Consider the following 25,908-nt stretch of genomic DNA (forward strand, 5'->3'; position numbering starts at 1 on the left):
CAAATTAAAAACAGATCAAATGGAACAAAAGTGGGAAAACTTACGATTAAATCTTGAAGAAAAACTTGAAGAAAAAGAAGAACAGCAAGAACAACAAGAACAGCAAAGAACGGTGAGAAAAGACAAATGGGAGAGCAAAAGAAAAACAAGAGGAAAGAAAAAAAAGAGAATAAACAAAGGAAGGTTTTTATAGAAACCGAACAAGGGCAACTGAAGAGTCACCTCAAAAAACGAACCAAAACCAAAGGACACATCAATAAATGTGCTAGTGGGGGACAACATCTGTTGCACAAACAGCAAAAAGACGACACGTGTAACAAAAGCGGCGGCAATAAATACATGCAATAAAAGCAAAACACACGGACATAAATTTTTTGGACATAAATATCCAACATGCCAGGGGGGACTTGTGATAAACAGATAAACGGACCGACGACAGCAAAGGCTAATCCACAGCACATCTCGGACCCACCGAGATATGTCAAACATAACAAACAGAGCATACCAGGGGCGACTCACAGCATATCTCGGACTCACCGAGATACATCAAACACAACTAATAAGGATATCCCGAAACAAGCCAACATCACAAACCGATCAGAGGGAAAACCTAAAACGAGCATATCTCGGAAGTCACCTAGCACAACCACTCCGAACACACTGGACAAATCTGTCAGAACGTACCCTGACATTCCAGACAAAACCTCTGCACAGACAAAGAGAATGAAGTCAGACCTGTCGGCCCAGACAAAGAGAAACAAAGACATAGTATAAAAGGCAAAAGGAAAATAGGTAAAAAGCTTAATTCTTTTTTTCTCTCAACTCATAACTACCTTTCACCTCTTATTCTTTCTCTCACTAAGATAGTTACTGATTAGACCGTCGGAGTGGTTTGCCGGAATCCCCTTCCGGCATCCTTCTCACGGTTGTTTTGTGCTTTATAGGTACAGCCTTGAAGTGTCCATCGGAGTTGAGCATCATTTGAAATCACAAGTTATCAAAAATCAAATCAACTAAACAGAACAGTTCCTTTACAAAAGTTAAATTAAATAATATTTTAAAGAGTTCGTCCCTTGTGGATTCGACCTCAGAATACTCCGAGTATTACTTGATACAATTGATTCTTTGCACTTGCAAAATTAACAGATCAAGTTTTTGGCGCCGTTGTCGGGGATGACGGTTTTAAATTGTTATTTCTTTAATTTTTGTGTTTTTATTGCTAAAAAAAATCCAAGTGTGAATTTCAGGTAGTTTATGCAACGGAGGCATTCCAAGAACACCGATGGCGTAGAATTATTACCTTTGAACTCAAAAATAGAACGCACTTGTAGAAAAAATCAAAAAAAAAGGAAAAAAAGAAAGAAACCATGGCAGATCAAGTTATAAATGCACCTGCCGCACATCGACTGAGAGACATTCAAAGGCCGGTCGTGGTAAACAACCCTTCATGCATCAGGATCACGGATGAAGCTCATAATTATGAGCTTAAAACCATTCATCTCAATATGTTACCGCAATTTAATGGAACAACACTTGATGATCCATTGGCTTTTATTAAAGAATTTTATAGTGTGGTAGAAACTTTTCCATTGAACAGGTTGACGGAAGGTGAATTAAGGAAACGATGTTTTCCTTATTGCATGAAGATGAGTGCGAGGACATGGCTTTTGAACTTGCCTGAAGGGTCTGTCAATACGTGGCCAGATGTATATGATGCCTTCATCATGAAATATTATTCTCCACAGAAGACTCTTGACCTTCGCGGCAAGATATATAATTTCACTCAATTGGATGGTGAACCATTCCATGAGGCGTGGGAGCGCTTCAAGATGCTTCTTGCTCAATGTTCACATCATTGCTTTGATGAATTATTGCTAACACAAATGTTCTTTGAAGGATTAACCATGAGTGGGCAAACATTGGTGGAAACGGCATCCGGAGGAAGTTATGGAGAAAAGACGGCGACCGAAATAAATAATTTTTTTGAAAATGTCGCTCTAAATTCTCAACAAAGAGCCATTAGAGGACGAAGGGCAGCCGTCCATGAGGTATCTTCACATCATGATGTTATGTTGGAAGTCGCCGAACTAACCAAGCAAGTGAAGATGCTTTTAGTCAGAATCAGCAGTTGAAGGAGATTTGTACAGTCTGCGGAATTCAAGGGCATGGTGGAACTTTTTATAGGTATGCCAATAGAGTCCAACCAGAGGAAATCAATTTTGTTGGCAATAATCAAAATAAACCGCCAAGGAACGACCCGTACCCGAACACTAACAATCCAGAGTGGCAAAATCATCCGAATGTTTTATGGAGAGATTCGAACAATGTTAAGCTGCAAAGACCATCTGAATTTCACCAAAACAGACCAACACCTCCACTACAAGAGAAGAAACCTTCTCTCGAAGAGATGATGGTTCAATTCATGGCAAATCAGAATGGACATAACAATAAAATGGAGCAAAGGATTAGCCAGATTGAACAATCATTTCAATCTTCCATTCATGATGTGGAGCTTCAACTGGGAAAATTGGCAAATAAGGTTACTGAAAGAGAAAAGGGAAAATTCCCTAGCCACACTGAGACAAATCCTAAGGAGAGAGCTATGGCAATCTCTTTAACAGGCGAGAATGAAGTTGATGAAGCATAAAAAAAACAAGGCGGGCAAATCAGTTGCTATAAATGAGAGAACGAAAAACAAGGTGGTAGAAGAGAGCACTATAGAGAAACCTCCACCGAAAATCAAGGAATATGTACCTCCAATTCCATACCCTCGGCGACAGATGAAGAGGATAAACGAGTTGAATTTTCAAAAGCTTCTCAACATCTTCAAGAAAATTCAAATCAACATTCCTTTTACCGAGGCCTTGGCACAAATACCATCATATGCAAAGTTCTTGAAGGAGATCATTTCTAACAAGAACAAATTGGAGGAGTATGCAACAGTGGGCTTGACTGAGGAGTGCAGTGCGAGATTGCAAAGGAAATTACCTCCAAAGTTGAAAGACCCAGGAATTTTCTCTATCCCATGTGTTATTGGTAATGTTGATGTTGCTAATTGCTTATGTGATTTAGGTGCTAGCATCAACCTGATGCCACTATGGCTTGTGAGAAAGCTAAGAATAACCAAAATGAAACCTACTACGGTTTCATTACAACTGGCAGACAGATCCATCAAATGACCGCTTGGCATAGTAGAAAATTTGCTCGTAAAAGTTGGTAAAATATTTTTACCAGCTGATTTTCTAGTGCTTGATATGAATGATGAAGTGGATTTGTCTATTATTTTAGAGAGACCTTTCTTGGTCACAGGAGGAGTATTAATTGATGTTAAAAGTGGTATGCTAACTTTTAGGGTGGGAGAGGAAAAAGAAGAATTTAACATAAGTACATCCCTAAAGAAATATGAAATTATGGATTCTTGCTATAGAGTTGACATAATTGGTGAAATTATGAATGAAACTCCTATAAAAGAATCAATTAAAGAGCCACTTGAAGCATTTCTAGCTCTGAATTTATAAGAAAAAAATGAGGTAGGAGAAATCAATAATTTGGTGTCTAATCGAAAAGGTAATAAATTTAAAAAAATCAAACACAAAAATAAATTCAAAGAATTTTGCAAGGAAAAACCAAAGATTAAGCTTTCAAGAAAAGTGTCGCCTAAAGAAACACTAAAACCACCTCTTACTTATTGGAAACGTGTGGTTTCAAAAGCTAAAAATATTCGTTATGTGGTCAAGTCTGCTAACCTGAATTCTGCAACGAAAGAAAAATTGTTAGAAATCGACAAGAATGAGAGGAACACGTTTCTAGTCATTGGTCAAAGGGAAAAATATTACTGCAAAAGTGACCAACTAGAAGACGTAAGCGTTTTGACCTTCGAGAAATGAAAGTGAGATGCATCGAGCCACAACGTTAAACAAAGCGCTTGTTAGGAGGCAACCTAACATCACTAAGGTAAGTCATCTATTTAATTTTATTTTAAATAGAATTTTATATCTATCAAAACAAAAAAAAACCAAAAAAAAAAACTGCGTGTTTGAGGCCCTCACCCAGTCTTGACCCTGCCCTCGACTCTGGGCCGGTCGAGCACCAGTGTAGCTGCAAAAAGCAACCAGAGCCTGACCCGGCGCTAACCCGGTCTCCGACTCTGAGCCGGCTCAGCGCCGGTATAGCTTTCTACACGGTGACCATTCGACTCAAAACCACCAAGTGCTTAAATTTGACGTTGTTGTGGAAGAAGATATCAGCTAGCAGCTCTTTTTGTGGAATTTACTATCGTCTAAAAAGGGAAGATTTTTATTCTCCTTTCTTTTCATTTTGCTCTTCCTTTAAATTGAGGACAATGTGTTGCTTAAAGTGTGGGGTGGGTAAAAGCAGTCGAACAAAAAAAATATTATTTTGAATAAATTGTTCATTTTTAAGGAAAAATATTTAACAAAGTAACTTTGTAATTTGTATCTTTTGATTCAATAGTAAATTTGACCTTTTTATTAGATAGTTGACTTGTAATTTTGAGTAAAGGGCAATTAAAAGAAAAACTGTTTATACACGGTTTTACTTAATTATCATGTAAGGTGCCAAACTTTTAGTAAAGCAATATTTAACTTGTTGAATCATACATTTAACCAAATTGGAGAGATTTCGAGACTAAAAGCATATTTTTCATGTTTCAATTCTTGTTGAGTAATTTGATTGTAAAGACTGTTTCAGAACTTGCTCTAACATACAATTTGAGACTTGTTGATAAATTATAGCATAGAGATGATATGGGTAATTAGGATTAACCCCAAATTTTCCCTTTCTTTCAGCCTTAAAAAAAATCACCATTAGATAAACCAACTTTGAGCCTAAACCATTTTTTGTTATACACACTAATTAACTCATTTCCGTTTTTGATATCCTTCTTTCACTACCCTAAGTTAAAATAACTGTTTATTTCACCATTAATCTTTGTTGTTGAAAAGAAAATAAATTGCTCAATCAAATAAAAAAATTCTGAAAATTAAAAGAGAAAAAGAAAGATTATCGAGAAAAAAAAAGAAAAAAAAGCAAAATCAATCACTTTGAAAAAAAAAATCGGAATAAAGTGAGCATTTTAATATAGCACAAAGCATAGAAATGGTGAAATAAAAAAAGCAGTCAATTTTAACTTAAATAAAACTTTTTCTAGTGTTTTCTATCCTACCCTTATTTTAACCCTATTTACAACCCAATAAAAGTCCCATTGATTTGTGTTTTAATTTATTTAAATAGTGGATTTTTGATGTTTTAGCAAGCTTATGGTAAAACGTATTTACAATTCAGTTGAGTGAAATTTTATGCCCGAAACACTTGTGCACTTAAGAGAGACATCTTGCGAGGGTAATGATTCAATTTGTTGTATGTGGTTAAACTAAAATTTTTGTATATTTTTAATAATTAATTTTGACTTGTGTTGTAATTAGCAAAAATTATAATTGGCCTTGAAAAGTTTTGCAAGTCAATTATTTAATTTGAATGGGCTAATTAAAAATTGATGATTAGTGTATATAATGATTGCAATTTACTTTCTGAATTGATTTTGCTTGAGGACAAGCAATTGTTCAAGTGTGGGGTAGTTTGATATGCCTTTATTTTACGTCAATTTCATGTCATTTTTATAATATATTTTAGTGTCTTATTGCGTAAAACAGAGAGCTTTATAATCATTTTTACTCTTTTGTAGTTTTAAATATAATACTTAGCATTTTTGGAGTATAAATGAATAAACAGAGTTTAAATGAAATGAAAGTCAAGCCGGATTTATTCTATCAAGTCCAAGAAGAAGAATAATGGAGAATCAAGTCTAAATGCAAGCAACGTAGCCGCTAAATCAGTCTCTGAAAGCTTAGATCGAAAAGCTGAAAATTCGGACATATTTTCGTATTCGGATCATATCTAGAGCTAGGAATATCCAAATCATATGATTCAACTTGTCATGCAAAGATAAGAGATCGATCTACAACCTTTATGAAGAAACCAAGTCCACATTCGGTCTTGAACCGGCTCAAACTCGGCCTCCAAGACGGAATCCGTGCGAACCAAGAATCGAATCAGCCAAAATCTATGGATTTGGGTGAAACAACCCCTGAAACGGCCCGGAACCGGCCCACGACTTCAGGCTGGACCAAGGCCGGTTCAGACCTCTGAAACTTCATTTTTGGTCGTAAAATAAAGTTAAACCGGTCCTCGACCGGTGACAAGCCGGCATATGTACGGAATACGAAGAATTCGACCGTTTTGGAAGGTTTTTGAAGTCTTGGTGAGAACTCATGGATCTTCTATGTTGATTGGATCACACTCAAGATGTGATTTTCCTTGGTTTACACACAAAGAAATGAGTTTTACTTCAATCATGCTCATTATGAAAATGAGATATGCAACCTTAACTTCAAGCTCACTATGGGAAGGAAAGAGAGACTTGATCACCACTCAAACTCTCTATGGAAAGTAGAGATATCACACTTGAAAATCACTCAAGATTAGCTATTGAAAGAATATCTCCTATGGCTTGACTACTACTCCTCTTATGCCTATAAATAGGACTCATTTGTGTAGAAAAAGAGCACTCCGATATTCACTCATACATACAATTGTGTATACAATTCTCTCAACCATTATTTTCTTTTCACTTCCTTTCTTACCTGTTCTTGAGGTGTAACAATTTCATTGTCATTTTCAATATGATAATGGATTGCTAGACCTTTAAACTATGATTATAGATGTAGCATAGTTAGAGGGGAATTCTTAATTATTTATTAGTACATCTCATTAATGTTTTAAACAAGGTTTTTCTTTAATTATCTTGTAATGATCATGAATATTAAGATTGATCACCTTAATGTTTTTATCCTAGAATACATGTGAAGGACTTAGCGGTGAAGCATGAATTTGGATATAGAGATTAAACACAATTTACTTAAGAATAGAGATATGTCTAAGAAATTGTGATGACGCTAATTGTTTTGCTTAATGGGTTTAATTGATTAACATGGTAATTGAGAAATATTCAGAATTAATTAAACACAAGTTTATGTCGAGAGAGAATAAACATATTTTAGAAACAATTGTCATGAAAAAGTTTTTGAGATGTATTATTGAATATGATAGAATTTTCTCTCGACTATGGTGAAACCCGAAATCCTAGTTGCTTTAAATCTTGATAATTTACTAAAAGTATTCTTTTACTTTTCATTATTTAATTAGTTGTTTTCAAAATTAAATCAACTTAACAGAACGGTTACTTTACAAAAGTTAAATTAAATAACATTTTAAAGAGTTCGTCCCTTGTGGATTCCACCTCAGAATACTCTGAGTATTACTTGCTACAATTGATTCTGTGCACTTGTAGAATTAACAGATCAAGGTTGTTTGGTAGTTTAAGGTTCCATAGGTATTTCCATTGGCTAATGTTCAACTCTGGGATTTGAGATCCCTAGGGAAGTTGGTGATGGTTAAGGGCTATGTGGTATTCTGATTTGACCGTGAAAATTCCTGAGTTGTTGTGGTGCCAGATGTGTCTGTCTTGAACTGAAAAGATGGGCAAAAGAGTAGCCAGTATTAAGGAAGCATCCTATGCAGTGAACAAATAATTAATTAAGTCTTCATTCCATCTTTTTGGTTCCTGGCTTATCAGCATATGGACTTGATCTGGGACTTCATCTCTTCTGATGTTAGGCATAAGTCTAGGAAGAAAAGGGAAACGGGATGGGAACCAAGGATCCTGGAGAGTCTCAATCTGATCTTATGAGGCTATTTGCCATCTTCTTCCTTGATTAAAGAGTTGGATACTATGCCATAAGCTTCTCCAACTCTAGGAGGAGTTGCTTTTGAGAGGAGCCTGCCACAAGCTGGAAGTGTGGAAGTACTTACTTTTTAGAACCTGAAATAAAAGGGACCCTGGATTTTTGGAAATTCTCCAAACTTTTTTGGCTAGTAGAGCTTGGTTAAATGAGTTTAGATCCTAGACTAGAGGTTTGGTGTTGTTAAGCTCCAATCTAATTCTGAGAAAATGTTTTCTCCAAAGAGGACCTTTGGGATCCATGTCCAGCTGATCCATTGTGATGACGTGAAGTCTACCTGATCCATTGTGATGTTCTCAGGCCACTCCTTGATGTTCACGTGCTGATTATTAATGTTACATGGCCTCTTCTCCAGGATCCAGTCATAATCTTCTTTCTTGACCAGGCTGATGGAGAAGGTGTTCTCAGAGCATCTGGCTATAGCAAAGTCTCCTGTTAACTGCCAGTCTTTGCCGATGTTGTCTTTAACAGTTGTCAAGCTCAAAACCTTCTTAGAGATAACTTTGGCTGCAAGAAGCCAGCCATTAACTTCCTTCACTTTCTTCTTTTTGACTTGCAATACCAAGGAAGGTTCAGTAATAGACATGAGCTTGATTTGAGCGATAATGTCAATAATGGGGGGTTGGTGAGTGTTTTCTCCAGTCTGCTTACTTTGGCCTCCTAGAAAAGATGAAGTTTCATAGTGGGATTGGACTGGGGAAGTGCAGTATATTGGCAAAGTGTAATTTTCTCTAAATATAATAGTTAGTTTAGTTCATCAAATGATATTTAAATATATTATTCTATAAAATAGAATTTTAAAAAATAGTAATAGATTTTTTTAAGTTATAATATTTATAACTTTAATAAAAATATATTTGTATGTATACATATATATGTTTGGTTTGATTTATGTTGGTTTATAATTTTTGAAACCGCAAACCAGACCGATAATTACTTTTTTCTATTTGTCAAATCAAAATCAAACCAACAATTTTCCAAACTGTAAATTTGATTTGATTTAATTAAATTGATTTGATTTGATTGGTTTGAATTTTTTCTGTACAGCCCTACTTAAAATATGTATTACTAATATTGTTTCATCCTTCAACAACAGCTATTTATAGCCACGTCCATCTGATGTGGCATCACCACAAACTGTTCAATTGTCCTCGTTCATCAACCGATGATGTCTTTGGTCGAACCAATGCTACCGTTCGGACCGTCAAAACCAATCAGATTTTGTCATTCGTTGAACTGTGTTAGAACTGTCACCGTTAGATAACCACAGCCATCAATTGTTATTGTTCGATGTTGTGTTGGTGGTAATATTGCAAGTGCTCAGAAGAAAAACGTAAAAAAAAGAAATTTTTTTAAAAAGGAAAAACAGTTCTCTAATTTTTTTATTTAAACTTTATTTTAATAAAAAATAATGACAAAAGGTCTGAAAAACTACCGACCTTTTTCAATTTTTTTTCAATAGCACCCTCACCTTGTAATTTTGTCAATAGCACCCTATTTCGTATTTTTCGATTTCAATAGTACCCTAAATTTGAAAAAAAAAGATGATTTTATCATTATAAACATTAAATTATTTAAAACAATTAAATTTAAGGGTCATTTTATACTTTTTTCTACTTGGAAAAATTCAAATAAGTCCCTTAACTTAAATTTTTTTCAAATAAATCCAAATAAATAAATAAATATATATTGATAACTTAATTTAAAATTAAAAGAAAAAACCAAACCCGCTCCGGAGGAAGCCGAGGAGCTCGTCTTCCTCCATGGAAGACCAGCAGATCTGGTCTTCCGTCATTGAAGACCAGCAGATCTGGTCTTCCGTGAGGGAAGACCAGCAGCTCGCTGGTCTTCCGCTTTGATGGTCTTCTGCCATGGAAGACGAGAGTTGGTCTTCCATGGGGGAAGACCAGCAGCTCGCCGGTCTTCCTCCTTGGAAGACGAGCAACTCATCTTCGGATTTCGTCACGGGTTCCGCCACAGGTCTAATTTAATTAAATATTTATTCATATTTTTTTTATTTTGTGAAGAAGAGAGCGTTTATGTATAATTTAAAACATTGTAATATATTTAGAACTTATGGTATATATGAAGGATTTTTTTAGAATATTAACTAAATGAAAAAAGTTCAATTTGATGCTTTAGGTGCTATTGAAACTGAAAAATACGAAATAAGGTGCTATTGAAAAAATTACAAGATCAGGATGCTATTGAAAAAAAATAAAAGATGGATAGTTTTTGAGCCCTTTTGCCAAAAATAATTGATATTTGAAAATTACTAAGTATTGATTTGTGGAATGAGAAAAATATTAAAGTCCATTGTAAACTTTAAGATAAGGTCCCTCCAACTCCAAGAACTTGAATACAGCAACACTCATACAGAGTGAGGCTGAGAGAAGAAAATAACAACAATGGCATTCAATCTCTGCTCTTCTCCGTCCTCTCTTTGTAATTCTCTATCTTCCCCTTCAAGAGAGTCACCCAAGCTAAGATATTTAAGAGTAACCACCGCTGTTCCACTATCAAGAGCACCACCATCTCTTCAAATAACCCACGTCTCCTTATCCGAACCAATCACACAGCACCAAGAACACGGAACTCCACAGTACCCAGATGCAAAAAAAGGCTCCTCTTCAAAATCCTACATCTGGGTCAATCCCAAAAACCCCAGAGCCTCACAACTTAAGGAAAAATCATATGATGCTAGGTATGCTTCTCTTGTTAAAATAGCAGAGTCTTTAAATTCATGTAGCCCTATTCAAGAAGATGTTTATGAAATTCTGACTGGTTTAGGTGATAAGGTGTTAGATCAAGATGCTGTTGTGGTAATTAATAACATGTCGAACCCGGAAACCGCATTGCTAGCACTTAGGTATTTTTTAGAAAAGTTTAAGTTGAAGAAGGAGGTTATTCTTTATAATGTTACCATTAAGGTTTTGAGAAAGTGTAGGGCTTTTGTTAGAGCAGAGAAACTGTTTGATGAAATGCTTGAGAGAGGTGTTCAGCCTGATAATGCTACGTTTTCGACTATTATTAGCTGTGCTAGGCTGTCCAATTTGCCTGATAAGGCTGTTGAGTGGTTTGAGAAGATGCCGAGTTTCGGTATCAGTCCTGATGATGTTACTTATTCCACTATGATTGATTGCTATGGCCGCGCTGGCAATGTCGAAATGGCTTTGAACTTGTATGACCGCGCTAGAACGGAGAGGTGGCGGATTGATGCTGTGACGTTTTCAACTTTGATTAAGATTTATGGGATGTCGGGAAATTTTGATGGGTGCTTAAATGTTTACGAAGAAATGAAGGCTCTAGGGGCTAAGCCTAATTTGGTTACTTATAACACTTTGTTAGATTCAATGGGCAGGGCCAAGAGGCCTTGGCAGGTAAAGAAAATCTACAAAGAAATGATCGACAGTGGTTTTAAACCAAGTTATGTGACTTATGCAGCTCTTCTTCGTGCTTATGGTAGAGCTCGGTACGGTGAGGATGCTCTTATTGTGTATAGAGAGATGAAGGAAAAAAATTTAGAGTTAAATGTTATTCTTTATAATACCATATTGGCCATGTGTGCTGATCTTGGCTTTGTGAGCGAAGCTATTGAGATATTTGAGGACATAAAGAGTTCTGGGACAAATCCGGATAGTTGGACTTTCTCGTCTATGATTACCGTTTATTCTTGTAGTGGGCAAGTGTCTGAGGTGGAGAACATGATGAAGGAGATGTTGAACGCTGGCTTCGAGCCTAACATATTTGTTTCCACATCACTTATCCAGTGTTATGGGAAAGCCCAGCGTACTGATGATGTTGTAAGGACATTCAATCAGCTTCTAGAATCAGGAGTAACGCCAGATGAGCGTTTTTGTGGGTGTCTGCTAAATGTGCTGACTCAAATACCAAAGGAAGAACTTGGCAAGCTTGCTAACTGTATTGAGACAGCTAATTCGAAACTCGGCTCGGTGGTAAAAATTCTGATAGCAGAGGAAGTCATCGAAGCAAATTTCAAACAGGAAGCTTCTGAACTTTTTGATTCTACTGGTGCTGATGTAAGGAAGGCTTACTGCAATTGCTTAATTGACCTTTGCGTCAACCTCAATATGTTGGAGCGAGCATGTGAGTTACTAGACCTAGGACTAACACTTGAAATTTACAAAGACATACAGTCTAGGTCATCAACACAGTGGTCTCTCCATCTGAAGAGTCTCTCTTTAGGGGCTGCTCTTACAGCGCTACATGTTTGGATAAATGACTTGTCCAAGGCACTTGAATCTGGAGATGAGCTTCCGCCACTGCTTGGGATCAATACTGGACACGGAAAACACAAATATTCAGACAAGGGTTTGGCTGGTGTGTTTGAATCTCATCTGAAGGAACTAAATGCTCCATTCCATGAGGATTCAGATCAGGTTGGTTGGTTCCTGACGACAAAGGTCGCGGCTGAGTCGTGGTTAGAATCTAGAAAACAAACTGAGGCTGTTGCTGTCTAGGCACTATTCTGATGGAGATTTTGCATATTTAGTGTCTATACATTGTATGTGCTCCACAGAACCACTTTCCTCTGTTCCTGGTTTGATCCCTCTCTCTATGGAGAACTTAATGATGTGAGACTATGAAATTTGTTTACATGTTAAGGGTTATAGAGTTAAGGAAATTAAAAAGAAAAAAATAAGTATATTTAATTATCTTGGCTTTTTTATCATCATATTTGTCCCACATTTATGCCAACTTCATTGAACACTCTTTAACTAGTCTTCCTAGCATTAAAATATTCCACCCCCCTTCTTTACATCTTGGCATTTACATATTGCTAGGTTTGACTTGCTATAAAGCCATTAAAATATTTATTGTTGACCTTTAAAATTAGTTCTTAATTCTGTTTGCAGGGCATGTTACAATGAATAATCACATTTGACCTTTTTAGTACTATCAAATAATTAATTCTTTTTGCTGTTCTTTAGGTAGTTCCATTGACCTTGGATTATTGAATGTTTTAAGTATTTAAAAACTAATATAATAAACCCTATTGTAAATGAATAATAATAAAAGTAAACCAATTATGGTTTGCACGTCAAATTGTATGCAACTTGTTTGCAGTCTGAAACGGATCAAAGTCGCAGTATAAGTTGGAGTCTTTTTGTTATTCAGACATCATTAAAAACATGGGAAACTGTATGAATGTGCTCTGTAATCAATCTAAAGAGAAGAGTAGAGTCATCTTCTATAATGGCAAAGAAAAGGAGTTCGTTGCGTCGACAAAAGTTAAGCGGATTACTTCCGGCTGCTACCGAGGATGTAAGATGGTACACTATGCTTTTCCTTTCTCACCATTACCGCCCAGCGCGAGGCTAGAGCCAGGAGAAACTTATTACCTAATGCCACGCATTGTCGAGCATCGTAGTAGCCTTGAGGTTTTCGCTAAGTTGGCCAACCAAGATTCTTTTACAAAGCAGAAAATAAAGATTTTATTGACGAGACAGCAGTTGGAGTTGCTGTTGAGCAAACCAAAGGAATTCAAATCGAGAGGACTTTCCGTCCGATTCTCCCAGAGTTTTAGAGACGGGGATAAGAAATGGCAGCCTTCTTTAACTACTATTCAAGAAGTGCACAACTAATGAGGTTCTCACTCATTTGTACTAGCAGAAATTTTTAATCTGCTCCAACTTTTCCCTTTACCTAGGAGTATATATTCATAAAATAGAGGGTATAGACTAGAGATGTAACCGGGTCGAGTCAAATGCTAATCGAGTTAAGCTCGAGTTTGAGCAACACGAGTCAATTGTCGAGTCAAGTTCAAGCATTGAGATAAATGGCCCGATAAGTTGGCGAGCCTAATTGAATTTTAGTTAATTTATTTTTTTTAGAGGAAATTAGGCCCACCACTATCAAACGTCTAATTAATCTCACACATACGACTCGGGTTGTTTCATTGTAAAAATACGATATGAAATAAGCGTTTCTCATACTTTACTTTTTTCTCTTTAAATTTTACGACTCTTCTTCTCTAAATTCTGTATGATATCAGCTCCTCATCTTAAGTTTCACCTAAAAGAAATCAATCAAACAAAAACAATAATGAGATTACTGTTTCGTCATCATCAGAATCATCAGAATGCCGTCGAGATTGCTGCTTCGTCATCATCGGAATCATCAGAATGCCGTCGAGATTGCTACTTCGTCATCGTCGGAATCATCGGAACGCCGTCGATGAAATTTTGTTTTCGTTATGCTGCAATTTCTTCTTGTGTTGATCTTGATGATGATGATACAGTTGAGCAGCGTGATGTTAACCCGAGAAGACAAAGCACGAGAAATATACAAGTGACAGTGTCATCCGTACAGTTAATCTTCGGTCAAGTGCACGGCGGGGATGATGAGTTTCAAGCATTTAAAGAAGGTGGGTTGCCTAACTGTAGTTTGATTCTCAAGAGAATGGACTGTCCTGTGCTGGTGAATGGTGATGGTTTGTGAAATTATTTTAGAGAGTATTGAGATCAAGGTGAGTAAGAAGATAATTTAATAGTAAACTGATGATATACTTTTAGTAGACAGTTAGTAGACTTAACAGTGTCCATGGAAAACCATGAATGGTGATGGTTTTGCCCAATTTTTGTCTCAATTGAAATGGGTTACTAGATAAGGACCTCACACTTCTTTTCACACTGCCTGCTACCTGTTTGATGAAATTCCTCAATCAATTCTTTCAAAATCAAATTTCTAAGATGTTTTTATGATTTTCCAGTTTTCGTTGATGTACTGTAAATAAACTAAAGTTTTTAACTGCTAGTAAATTGTCATTGCATTGTGTTTTCTTTTATTTGTGTGATTATTTGTATGCTCATTTCTATTTTGGGTTAATGCTTTAAAAAATGGCAGGATTTCCATTTGTTTCAATTGCTTTTTCCTTTGATTCAATTTTAATAAGGCAACCAGCTTTCTCTAATGGAGAGCACAAACTTGCAACTCATTTGTTTATGTCTATATAGGTACGAAATGGTTCATATTTGGATGTTGAATTATGAATTCTGCTTAATTCATACTCGCTTTTTGTAAAATTTTCTAATGTGAAATTTTTCAAATTGCATACAATATATATATATATATATATAGTGGAGTTCAAATCTTGAAATTTATAATATAGATTATGAACGTAATATTATTTATAAGGCATTTCCACTTCATGATTCAGTAACTTACCAAAAAGATGAATCATTAAGGTCTTTCAGTTTTATGGAGTAGTATGTAATTCAGAGCTTTGAGTATGGTTGGAGTACATCAAGTTATTAATGTTTCGAAGAATACTCTTTTACATGTTGCAATAACCAGTTAAGCACTTTCAGATTGTGTTTATCTTGTTGGTTGTAAAACAGGTAACTAAGCAACTATCCATTCTTCAAAGTGGGACTTCAAGATCGTATAAGTTGCTGAAAAGCTAATTGCAGATATTTAGTGTTGAAAAAAAAGGAACAAGACGGGGAAAAAAGTAGACAGAATTATACCGTACAGAAGCAAAGAAACAAAATTTACAAATTAATTGTAAATGCTATAATTTATGCTTATTTTTATAATTCTAAAACTATTGTCTTTTTAGTAAAACGATAGTCAACTGTTAGTAAATTAACTTATCTTTTAGTAAACGGTTGGCAATTTTTTGAGTAATTGAAAATGAATGGGTATTAGGTAACCAATGGTAAACATTGGTTAAACCGTTGGTTAACTTATAATAAATTTTATTTTGAATATATCATTAATAAAATCGTTAGTAACTGTTACTGAATTTTATTTTTTGTTGCTACTTAACCAATGGTGTACTAATGGCACACCAATAACCCTATTTTTAGTACATTGTCAGTAGATGTTGGGTTAACTGTTGGCAAATGTGTAATAATCTTTATTTTCAATATATGGATATAAGTCGTAGTATTTTGTGTAAAAAACTCTATTGGCCTTTTTATAATTTTGTTTTTAGAATACCGTTAGTGAACCGTAAGTAAACCGTTTATTATTTTTTAGTAAACCGATAGTCAACCATTGGTAAACTTATATTTAGTAAAACGATATAAACCATAAGTTTAATATTTTATAATTTTAAAAAATAAATAATAGTAAATTGCTTTTTAAGTAAACTGATAGTAAACCGTTGGTAAATTTATATTTAATAAACTAATATAAACCATAAGTTTAATAATTTATAATTTTAAAAAAAAATAAACAATAGTAAATTGTGTTTAAGTAAACTGATAGTCAACCGTTGGTAAATTTATATTTAGTAAACTGATATAAACTATAAACTATAAATTTAATAATTTATATTTTTTAAAAATAAACAATAGTAAATTGTTTTTAAGTAAACTGATAGTCAATCGTTGGTAAATATATATTTAGTAAACCGATATAAACTATAAACTTAATATTTTATAATTTTAAAAAATAAAAAATAGTAAATTATTTTTTAAGTAAACTGATAGTCAACCATTGATAAACTTATATTTAGTAAACCGATATAAACCATACATTTAATATTTTATAATTTTTAAAAAATAATAGTAAATTGTTTTTTAAGTAAACTGATAGTCAACCGTTGGTAAACTTATATTTAGTAAACCGATCTAAACCATAAATTTAATTTTTTTTAATTTTTTAAAAAATAAACAATAGTAATTTGTGTTTAAGTAAATTGATAGTCAACCGTTGGTAAACTTATATTTAGTAGACCGATATAAACCATAAATTTAATATTTTATAATTTAAAAAAATAAAAAAATAGTAAATTGTTTTTAAGTAAACTGATGGTCAACCGTTGGTAAAATTATATTTACTAAACCGATATAAACCATAAGTTTAATATTTTATATTTTTTAAAAATAAACAATTATAAATTATTTTTAAGTAAACTGATAGTCAACCATTGGTAAAATAGTATTTAGTAAACTCATAAAACCATAAATTTAATATAATCATCTAAGTAACAGATGATTAGTATTGGTAAAGATTCCTAAATAGAAAACAATTGCAGCAGGTAAAAATTTCTGAGCAGTTTTATAATTGAATGCATCATGATGTAAAATCCAATATAGAACAATATGTCTATTGCATAAAATACAAAGAAAACATGGAAATTGAAAAGTTCATATAGAACAATATGTCCAATTTGCAAACATTCAGAAAATGAAGAGTATTTGAAACAATGGAGTTAGAGTGGGAAGACCATATAAATTTATTGTACATAGAAAAAGCATCAACCCACCATCATTGGATAAAGTTGAGCATTAGATTCTTACTCCTCGACCATAACCGTTTTTTAATAGCTTTCATGACATCTCTAACTTGCCTATGTATTAGCATAGGCTTAATACATCATTTGACCCCTAAACTATACCATTTTATTCTCTGCGACCTCTAAACTAATTTCGTATTCTTTTGGACCTCTTAACTCTTTTTTTTTTTGTTCTATTTAACCCCTCATTCGGAATGTGCACACCACGCGCGATGACGTGGATAAAATTGCTGACATGGCTTTACTGACATGGGGTTAAATAGAATAAAAAAAGTAGTTAAGAGGTCCAATGGAACACTAAAATAGTTTAGAGGTCATATGAAATAAAAAGGTAAGGTTAGAGGTCAAAAAATATATTAAGTCTAAATATTTTTTTTAATTTAAAATAAAAAATGATGTACTTTACATATTATTTGAAAAATCATTTAAAGCTTTAAAAGTCATGAAATTTAGCGTGTTTTTCAGTTTTAACACAAATTTTAAAAATTCAGAATTGATTTGAAAAGTTTGAAATTGCAAAAAATTAAAAGCTGGTGTATTAAAATTTTTATAATTGGAAATTCGTGAAATACACTAAAAATTATATTTTTTTTAAAAAAAATCAGTCTTTTTTTTAATATTATCACAGTATAGTAAATTTATATATTTTATAATATCGTTAAACAGACAAAACTTCTTTTATCATTATTGAAATGTAAACAAATATTTACATGTACAAGAAGTTATATTATGTAATTATTTGACTAAATTTCAATATTTTTTTATTTTTCTAGAAGATTAAATGGATAAAAGTTAAATAATTGTATTTTTGAGAAGGTTAATGGGTAAAAATTAAAAATTTGAAGGTGCAATAGGAAAATAAAATAAGTTCAGGGGTCAAATAGAACAAAATAGTGTAGTTCGGGGGTTCAATAAAACAAGTTATGCATTTTAATTATCCTTCACGCGCTTCAACGCGTTTGAAAACACGCGTTTTTGCCACGTTGGATGAAAAAGGTCAGATCGGCAAAAAAATTACAATTGACGGGTTAAATAGAACAAAAAATAAAGTTAAGAGGTCTAATAGAATATCAAATTAGTTTAAGAGTCTCAGAGAATAAAAGTGTATAGTTTAGAGGTCAAATGATGTATTAAGCCAATTAGCATAGGTAAAACCATGTCATTAAGAAAGATTGTTGATTGAAACATAGTCATTCCCAAATGGCATCTACCAGTATCCCTCTTTTGGAGCCTACAAAAATAAACCTTGTTAAGACTTATGTTCTCATTTTCAGGTTTAACAATCTAATAAATTACAACATAATAATTTTTAAGATTCTTAGCACCTGCTGCAACTCAATCATGTTCTAACATGCACCCCTTCCCTATAATATTATCTAGCAGCTGATGTAGCCTAAAATGTCAATAATTGGACAAATGAAATCCAAAACAACTTTAACTTTTTACGGGGATGTTATCTATAGCTATAAAGACAATGATTTATCCATTTGCTTATCAAAAAGCAATCACTTTCATGTTAGGATGTTTTCTGTAACCCAGTTATTAACTAAATAACTACACATCTTAATCAAAGAATTGATTTAAAATAAACACAATATGATCTACAACATTAGATATAATATTAAAGAGATCAATAGGTTAGAAAATCGTAAAAGATAATGAAAAGAAGAAAGCAAAAAAACAGAGAAAGCAAAATCTGAATAAAATCAAAGAATTCAATCTAAAAATAAAAATTACCAATTCTAAGAAGATGAATGGCGATATTGGGTCGTTGTCTTCGTCATATCCTCGCACCAAGTCGTCGTCTTTGTAAGAAAGAGGACAGACTGAAATACATCCAGACAAACGCCATAACAACAATGAACCCACATCCATTGATCTAAACCTCAACGGCGAAATTAATCATCCAAAATTTAGGATATTATCAAATGTACAGGTCCCAAAGACGAGTTTATGCACAACGAAACAAGAAGAATCAGTCAAGTGAGGGTCTCTGGCCAAAAAATAGGGTTGGGCTAAGAACAGAGCTTGTAGTTGCCGCCATTAGCAGTAGAATCAATTTAAGATGGTCGCAGATGTAGAAAGAAGAGGAATCGTATTTTTCAAAACAAAAAATTTAGTTTTGCAATAAATTTTAGTCAAACTGTATATTTCAATAGTTTTTAGTCAACATGTACCGATGATATTATTTTGCCATTTTAAGGGTATTTGTCTAAAAATCTCTTTTTTTTATCCTTTTTTAGTTTTCCATATTTACAATGATATTTTTATTCCATACTAGATTTAATTTTAAAATATTTAAACAAAATCCCATATCATGGGCGGAAGGAGGGGGTCGAGGAGGCTCGGCCGACCCTCCTTGTCGGCGAGGTGCAAGGGACTAGTGCACCACCACGATTCCTCCGCCCTCTTGTTTTTCCCCTACCCCTGGACGGTCAGCTGCCGCGCAACTCTTCAAACCGGTTCCAGCTCAACTGGTAAAAATATTATGTTATAAAAGGGCTAAACGACATATTTTTAAATTTTTTTAAGCTGAACGACTCGTCGTAGTCTGTTCTGTTTCAGCGGACAAAATAAACCTTTTAAATTCTTCCCACTAAACCCTAACCCTAAATTGAGTCTATTTCACTTTGTTCTTCAATTTATTCCACATAATTCCTAAAATCTATTATTTTTCTCTACTCAATTATCTAAGGTATTATAATGTCATCCTATTTTAAGTTAATTTTGTTAAAAGTTTTCTTGATTTTTTTTTAATTTTTTCTATTTTGTATATATTTTTTTTTACATAATTGTCTAATGGTTATTTTGAATTATACCTTTTTAGGTTATTTATATTGATTTAGCAATGTCAAGGGGTGGATTTGATAAAACTTAACAAGTAAGTATTTTATAATTATTATTATTTTATTTTTTACTTTTGATAAATATTTTTAATTTACATTAATTTGTTGATGATTGATGGATTGATGTTGCGTGTGTTAATTACTATATAAATGAATTGATTGAATTTTTGTGTGTGTTTATGTTCTGTACTAGTGAATTGATGAATTAATAATACTTATGAATTACGTAAGTAAATTGATAGTTTTTTTAAGGCTTAATTGTTCCAAAAATCACCAACTTTCGCGTGTTTTTGGTATTTGACACGAACTTTTAATTTTGGCATATAAATACACGAACTATCATTTTTTTGCATATATAACATGGGCACCGTTTTTGACATAAAACGGCACCGTTTTTTTTTACCTAAAACGGCAACGTTTTCTACCTAAAACGGCACCGTTTTTCACCTAAAACGGAAACTTGGTCATATATGCAAAAAATTGATAATTCGTGTATTTATATGCCAAAATTAAAAGTTCGTGTCAAATACCGAAAACACGCGAAAGTTGGTGATTTTTGGTGCATTTAAGCCTTTTTTTTAATTGAGTTCTCCACCCAACGACTTATAATCCTCATTCTGCCACTGTCCGACATATATTCTAGTTACAACACTCACAGTAATTGTAGCTATAAAATTACCATAAAAAAACATTCAAAATAAAATTCAATCGAGTTCGAAGAGCTTTGAGTTTCAAATTTTAAAGTCAAACTGAGTTAGAACTTAACATTTCAATTTGATTATATCCTACTTTTTATTTTATTTCCCCCCTTCTTTGAATTCTTTTTTTCTTTTTTTTAGTAATTTCATGAGGGGTTCTTAATAACCTTTCATATTCAGACGAATCCCACTCAAACCGGATAGGTCCTTTGCGGGAGGAAAAACTCTGCTTACATACATGAGTACGGTTCGAACACGCAACCTCACTTAAGTCAGGAGAGTCACCTGTGCTTTGGGGTTCTGAATTCTTTTTTAATAACTCTGTATATGTCATATTTCAGAATTCCATAGTTTTGTTTGAAATGAAAGGGCAATATGAAATAATCCATGTCTAGAATATTTTCTTTCATTTTGTCCAAACTGTTTATTTGTTTACAGAGTCCTCACTAAACAGAGCATTTATTCATATTCACAAACCAAACTAACCATGAAATCATTCATGTAAAAAATCTCAAGCAGATCGCTCGTATCGTATTCAAGTTTTATTTCAACTAGCTATAATCATCAGTATAACATTGCCATATTGACATTGAAAAATCAGAACATAAGAGTCAAAGAAGACTCAAATGAATTTCAGGCAGCTTTCGGAACATATTCGATCACCTGCGACAATCCAAATGATATCAAAGATTATTCAAGATTCTGGTATCAGAAAAAATCAAATATTTTCTATACTAACCTTCTAGAGCAACTCTTACTACGGGCCTTTTTGGTTGGAACAGTTTTATCCTTCTCCTTGTCTGTTGTTTCCGTCTTTGCTGTCTTCGACTCTACTTCGACGACTTCTGATAGTGTACTATTGAATTTCTTCATGAGTGTCTGAAAATAAATTAAATCAGTGCTCCATGAATGTATTCTTTGCTTCTAACATAGAGAAAAAAAAGGGCAGGTTTCTGATAATTCACCTGAATTTCTTGATCTTTAGCTTTCAATCGACTCTCTTTTGTCTCGCAAGATTTCCGTAGACTTAAGACCTCCTTTTGAAGTCTGTCATACAGAATTCCTGAAACCACATATCCACATTCTGAATTGGTGCTAATTTCCTTCTCATACAACTTATCGTTGCCACTCGCTGTGTTTCTTAATTCTGTTGAACTTAAGATATCATCATTCTTGTACATCTCGAGGTTCAACTCCGTGTTTTCCTGCAGTTCCGTGTTTTCCTTTCCACTGCTATCGGTAACCTTACTTCTAGACGCCCATAGGCTATTTCGCAACTTGTTTTCTCCTGAGCCATAATTTTTTTTAAAACTATCAGAATTTATCAGCTCTCCGGCAGGATTTGCCTTTTCGTTTTCTATATTAGGCTGCGGTGTAGCTAGGGTTATAGTTGATCCTGATGGCTTCCTACTAGACCTCTTCCTACTAGCAGCCCACTTTAATCCTTCATTACTTGTTAGGATGTTATTAGATTTTTCTGGTGTAGGAGAACTGCAAACTGCATCAGCGGGAACAGAGAAACTCGACGTATGCTTTAATCCTTCTTCTACTGTTCTGAGCCTTAGCTTCAGTTTTTCCTGCAGTATAATCATAGAGACAGAGGCTCAGAATAGTGATTGATTCCATAAATCACAAAATAATTTATTTATCTCATTAGTAATTTAGGGATTTCGAATACAACTAGAATGACCCTCACAAATTGCATATACTGATTTATTAAGAATTAATTGGATTGAGGCTATAACATCTTCATTTGCTCGAGTCGAAATATCAGTGAGATCCAGTTCACAGTTCCTGTTAGTTTTAGTTGTACAAAAAAAAGATTTTCTCTTTTTTCGAGTGATATGGTATTTTTTGCTCCTGCTAATAAAATATTTATTGTACTCCCATTCAAGTAGCCTAAGCGAGACTTACTATATTCATGTGCATTATGTCCTCTGTGAATACGAAGGAATTTTCTAACAGATTTAAGAGAGATCGATGTAGACGCCAGGATTTGGAAAACAATCAGAGTGAAGTCGAAACTTGCCTTAATTTGTGCTTCTGCCTTAGCTGATCTCTCTGATATAGCTAGCTTGTCTTTCAGCCGTTGCATCTCTGCCTAAAAATCCAGCAAAATCGCAAACGGAATTTCATTTCTTACATTGTAATCGAAATCAAGCTGGCTTTTCTACTTTACATAATGAAGTGTACCGAAAGGATACCTGCAGTAGCCTTCTTTCTTCTAGCCATTGCTTAATAGGCATAACCTTTTCATTTTCATCCTTCCACGAATTCGCTACCACAGTTGCAACGCGGTTCGCACAGACTTTTGCTCGGGCTAGCTCTCTCTCCAGCATCCTTTTCTCTTCCTGAAAAGAGATTCAAGACGAGGTTTTTTTGAAAATCTATTCAATAAATCATATCTAGTAACAAAAAACGCGGACAATCGTGAGCTCATATAGTCCTGAAGCATACATTTAATTCAGAAATTTGTCGCTTATGGTCACGAATAGAATTGGCTGCAGCTCCACCAGCAAGAATTGTCTCTTCAAGCTCTTGAATAATTTGGCAAAGCTTCTCAACCTCCATAACCTTCTGGCGATTCGTTTTCTCCAGAATTCCGTTCTCTTCCTGCATTTCGCAAAACCTCAATTAGCTTCTTTACTCAGTCCACATAACCTATGTTGCAGGGAAGCTCTAAAACTCTATATTTATAACCTATTCTTGTAAAAAAATATTATTTTCCTTGTTTTTCATTTCGACATTTTCCATTCCGTGCTACATACTCATAACAAATCAACATGCTACCATGTAGTTAAGCAATAATACCTGGCAGATCTCTATCTGTCTTTTCAATTCATAGTTTTGATTCTGAACCTCTTCAACAATTAAAGCCCTTTCGAGGGAACATCGCAGAATCCGCTCTGCTTCAAGCAGAGCATTTTCTTTTGACTTGGTGATTCGTTCCATCGCCTTCTTGTCCTCCTCTAATGCTGCAATCTGGAGAGTCCAAAAATGCAAAATAATATTTTGTCCAGCACATATTAAACTAAGTTTTAAAAGCAATACATAATATTTTTAAAAATAACTTACCTCATTTTTGTACAATTTAATCTGAGCCTCAAGAGGAGCAATGAAGGACTCAATAGGAAGAGAATCTCCATCTTTCTGATTTGCATGTACCCTTCTAAGAGTTGCTTCTGCAGCATATTGTGCAGCCAATGCATCTTTCTTTTCATTTTTTATTTTCTTGATCTCAAGATTCTATTAATTCAAACAAATTCAATCAGGTTACTTTAGTTATTTTATTCATATTTCAGAATGTAAACTTAACAAACCTTATGCTCCACAAAATTTTCAGTGACTGAGACTTTTTGGTCCAACCTGATAACTTCATTCTTGAGCTGATAAAGAAAATATATAGGAATGTTACTGTCACCTATTTAACATGGAAACAAAAACACTAAAACCGAAAAGGCCGAAAATAAAAAAACCGCTAAAATGATACTCCCCTGTCCCAAATTGATAGGCAATTTAGGATAAATACGGGTATTAAAATTTTTTTGGTTGTCTATATAAAATGAGTTAATATATGAAAAAAATATTATATTTGCCCTCATTTAATACAGTGCTAAATTTAGGTCCAAGTTAATAATCTACACATTTGAAATAAAGAAAGATTCCGAGTACCTCTTTAATGGCCTTATCCTTGGAAGCTTCGGTTGTTCTCAAAGCTTTAATTTCAGTCTGAGCAGCTCCCAATTCTCTTTGTTTATCTGAGACGAAGACACAAATTTTAGTGACTATAATTTTTCAGAATTTTCTTAGCTTTTGATTCTTCAATCAGCTTGATTATATGTACACTGTTGTTTCAAAAATATTTACATCACTGTCATCTACTTTTGTTTCCATTTCCAAATAATGAAATCAGGTACCCATAAAGTTATAAAAATCATAACCATATGACCCTACGTGGTCCAAAGTTCCCATGACATGAAAAAACCCAGTAAAATAAAATGACCATAATTCATAAAACTTAAAATATCAACGGTAAAAGAAAAAAAAAGGGTTAAATGATACTAAAACCTTTGAGAAGATTGTTTAGACGGTTGAGCTCGAAGACAAGAGGGTTAGAATGAGAAAATGAGGGGTGTTGTTCTTGATGTTCCTCAAAAACCATGACCATATTTTCTTGTTTTTGAAATGGCAAATTCAAGAATGGGAGATTGTGTTAAGATAGAAAAAAATAGAAAAATATATAGGGAATTAGAGAGTCCAAATAAGAGTCCATCGCTTTAAGATATTGACCGCAAACACAGGAAATGGACGTTATACCTTCCCTTCTTCTTAACCAATTCTTGATCCTCTCTTATCACTTCGCCGGCTTCTTTTTCTCTTTCCTTTTAAAATTTTTTAAACACTACTACCAACATTTCGAGAAGTTTTTGGTATATTATATTGAGTCGATCACTTTTAAACAAGATATTCTCGGGACTTAATCCACCACGCCACAAGTGAACTAAATGAGATTCTCTCAAGTTCAACTTGAGGGTAATGTTCATAATATATATTATATACTGTTCATTGTAAAATAAATGGTACAGATTAATTTGATTAAAATTATACCTTTTTTTATCTATACCATTTATTTTATAACGAACGGTGTAAATTGTGAATATGGCTCCCTCAAGTTACAATTCAACTAATTACTCACTCGGTCTTATGAAGATAGACAAAGTTGAATTTGCACAAAAATTAAAAAAAGAGGTTAAATTAGTTGTCTTTGTTAACTTTCAATAATAACTTTCATTTAATTATTTAAATATTTTAAATATAATTAATTTATATTATGAAAAAAAACTAATTTTTTTATTGGGATTGTAATTAAATGTTAATAAAATAAGTTTGTTATTGATATTTGTATTGGATAAAGTGAAATTAATGAAATTTAGAAAATATAACCAAAATGGTGGATATTAATGAAGGATATTATAGGTATTTCAAATTGACTATTCAAATTAATATAATAATTTTGCTTATATTTTGAAAAGCCAAAAATAATAAGTTTGTCTATCTTTGTGGGACGGAGGCAAGTGAATTGTGGCCAGTTGGCACACTCACGTTTGCACTTAGCAGAAGAGTAGGGGTTCGACCCTCCTCGTGCCAGCCAGTGGGTTGAAAAATAAATTTCTAAAATTACCACTAACAACTAACATCAAACGTAGTGTAATTCTATCTTTGCTCACAGTTGCAATGGATAGAAGAGCTTCCACATGTAGGGCATGGGATATTAT

General features: G+C 33.7%; 4 protein-coding genes, 1 long non-coding RNA gene and 1 other non-coding gene across 6 annotated transcripts; 3 read left to right on the forward strand and 3 right to left on the reverse strand.

Moving 5' to 3' along the window:
- Window positions 1–1,367: 1,367 nt before the first annotated feature.
- Window positions 1,368–3,179, forward strand: LOC126665222 (uncharacterized). Its single transcript, XM_050357952.1, has 3 exons — window positions 1,368–2,071; window positions 2,185–2,539; window positions 2,622–3,179. The coding sequence occupies exons 1-3, from the start codon at window positions 1,368–1,370 to the stop codon at window positions 3,177–3,179; spliced, it is 1,617 nt and encodes a 538-aa protein (XP_050213909.1).
- LOC126666368 (small nucleolar RNA R71) lies at window positions 1,755–1,861 on the reverse strand. The gene has a single exon (XR_007637872.1). It is a non-coding gene; the product is annotated as a small nucleolar RNA R71 (small nucleolar RNA).
- Window positions 3,180–10,157: 6,978 nt separating the features above from the next.
- Window positions 10,158–12,513, forward strand: LOC126658217 (pentatricopeptide repeat-containing protein At4g16390, chloroplastic). Its single transcript, XM_050352640.2, has one exon. The coding sequence runs from the start codon at window positions 10,229–10,231 to the stop codon at window positions 12,299–12,301; it is 2,073 nt and encodes a 690-aa protein (XP_050208597.1). The 5' UTR covers window positions 10,158–10,228; the 3' UTR covers window positions 12,302–12,513.
- A 1,313-nt stretch (window positions 12,514–13,826) lies between these two features.
- LOC126658233 (uncharacterized) lies at window positions 13,827–15,460 on the forward strand. Its single transcript, XM_050352641.2, has 2 exons — window positions 13,827–14,208; window positions 15,182–15,460. The coding sequence occupies exons 1-2, from the start codon at window positions 13,827–13,829 to the stop codon at window positions 15,187–15,189; spliced, it is 390 nt and encodes a 129-aa protein (XP_050208598.1). The 3' UTR covers window positions 15,190–15,460.
- Window positions 15,461–18,153: 2,693 nt separating this feature from the next.
- On the reverse strand, window positions 18,154–19,207 carry LOC126665544 (uncharacterized). Its single transcript, XR_007637660.2, has 2 exons — window positions 18,826–19,207; window positions 18,154–18,319 (listed from the first exon to the last, which is right to left on the reverse strand). It is a non-coding gene; the product is annotated as an uncharacterized LOC126665544 (long non-coding RNA).
- Window positions 19,208–21,013: 1,806 nt separating this feature from the next.
- On the reverse strand, window positions 21,014–24,981 carry LOC126671220 (microtubule-associated protein 70-5). The gene is made up of 11 exons (XM_050364962.2): window positions 24,701–24,981; window positions 24,305–24,390; window positions 23,953–24,018; window positions 23,708–23,878; window positions 23,444–23,614; window positions 23,090–23,245; window positions 22,837–22,983; window positions 22,662–22,733; window positions 21,598–22,209; window positions 21,372–21,511; window positions 21,014–21,295 (listed from the first exon to the last, which is right to left on the reverse strand). Exons 1-11 carry the CDS (start codon window positions 24,798–24,800, stop codon window positions 21,292–21,294), a joined length of 1,725 nt encoding a protein of 574 aa, XP_050220919.1. The 5' UTR covers window positions 24,801–24,981; the 3' UTR covers window positions 21,014–21,291.
- Window positions 24,982–25,908: the final 927 nt, after the last annotated feature.

This window comes from Mercurialis annua, linkage group LG1-X (genome assembly GCF_937616625.2).
Source record: "Mercurialis annua linkage group LG1-X, ddMerAnnu1.2, whole genome shotgun sequence".
Taxonomy (NCBI): domain Eukaryota; kingdom Viridiplantae; phylum Streptophyta; class Magnoliopsida; order Malpighiales; family Euphorbiaceae; genus Mercurialis; species Mercurialis annua.

Excerpts from the sequence above, each read along its gene's own strand:
- LOC126658233 (XM_050352641.2), top strand. The coding sequence starts at position 13,827 with ATGATATCAGCTCCTCATCTTAAGTTTCACCTAAAAGAAATCAATCAA.
- LOC126671220 (XM_050364962.2), bottom strand. The coding sequence starts at position 24,800 with ATGGTCATGGTTTTTGAGGAACATCAAGAACAACACCCCTCATTTTCT. Across the intron at positions 22,210-22,661 it reads AGGCAGAAGCACAAATTAAG|GAAAAACTGAAGCTAAGGCT; the intron begins GCAAGTTTCGAC and ends ATTATACTGCAG. Across the intron at positions 21,512-21,597 it reads CTAAAGATCAAGAAATTCAG|ACACTCATGAAGAAATTCAA; the intron begins GTGAATTATCAG and ends ATTTATTTTCAG.
- LOC126665222 (XM_050357952.1), top strand. The coding sequence starts at position 1,368 with ATGGCAGATCAAGTTATAAATGCACCTGCCGCACATCGACTGAGAGAC. Across the intron at positions 2,072-2,184 it reads TCTTCACATCATGATGTTAT|GTATGCCAATAGAGTCCAAC; the intron begins GTTGGAAGTCGC and ends AACTTTTTATAG. Across the intron at positions 2,540-2,621 it reads TGGGAAAATTGGCAAATAAG|GCGAGAATGAAGTTGATGAA; the intron begins GTTACTGAAAGA and ends TCTCTTTAACAG.
- LOC126658217 (XM_050352640.2), top strand. The coding sequence starts at position 10,229 with ATGGCATTCAATCTCTGCTCTTCTCCGTCCTCTCTTTGTAATTCTCTA.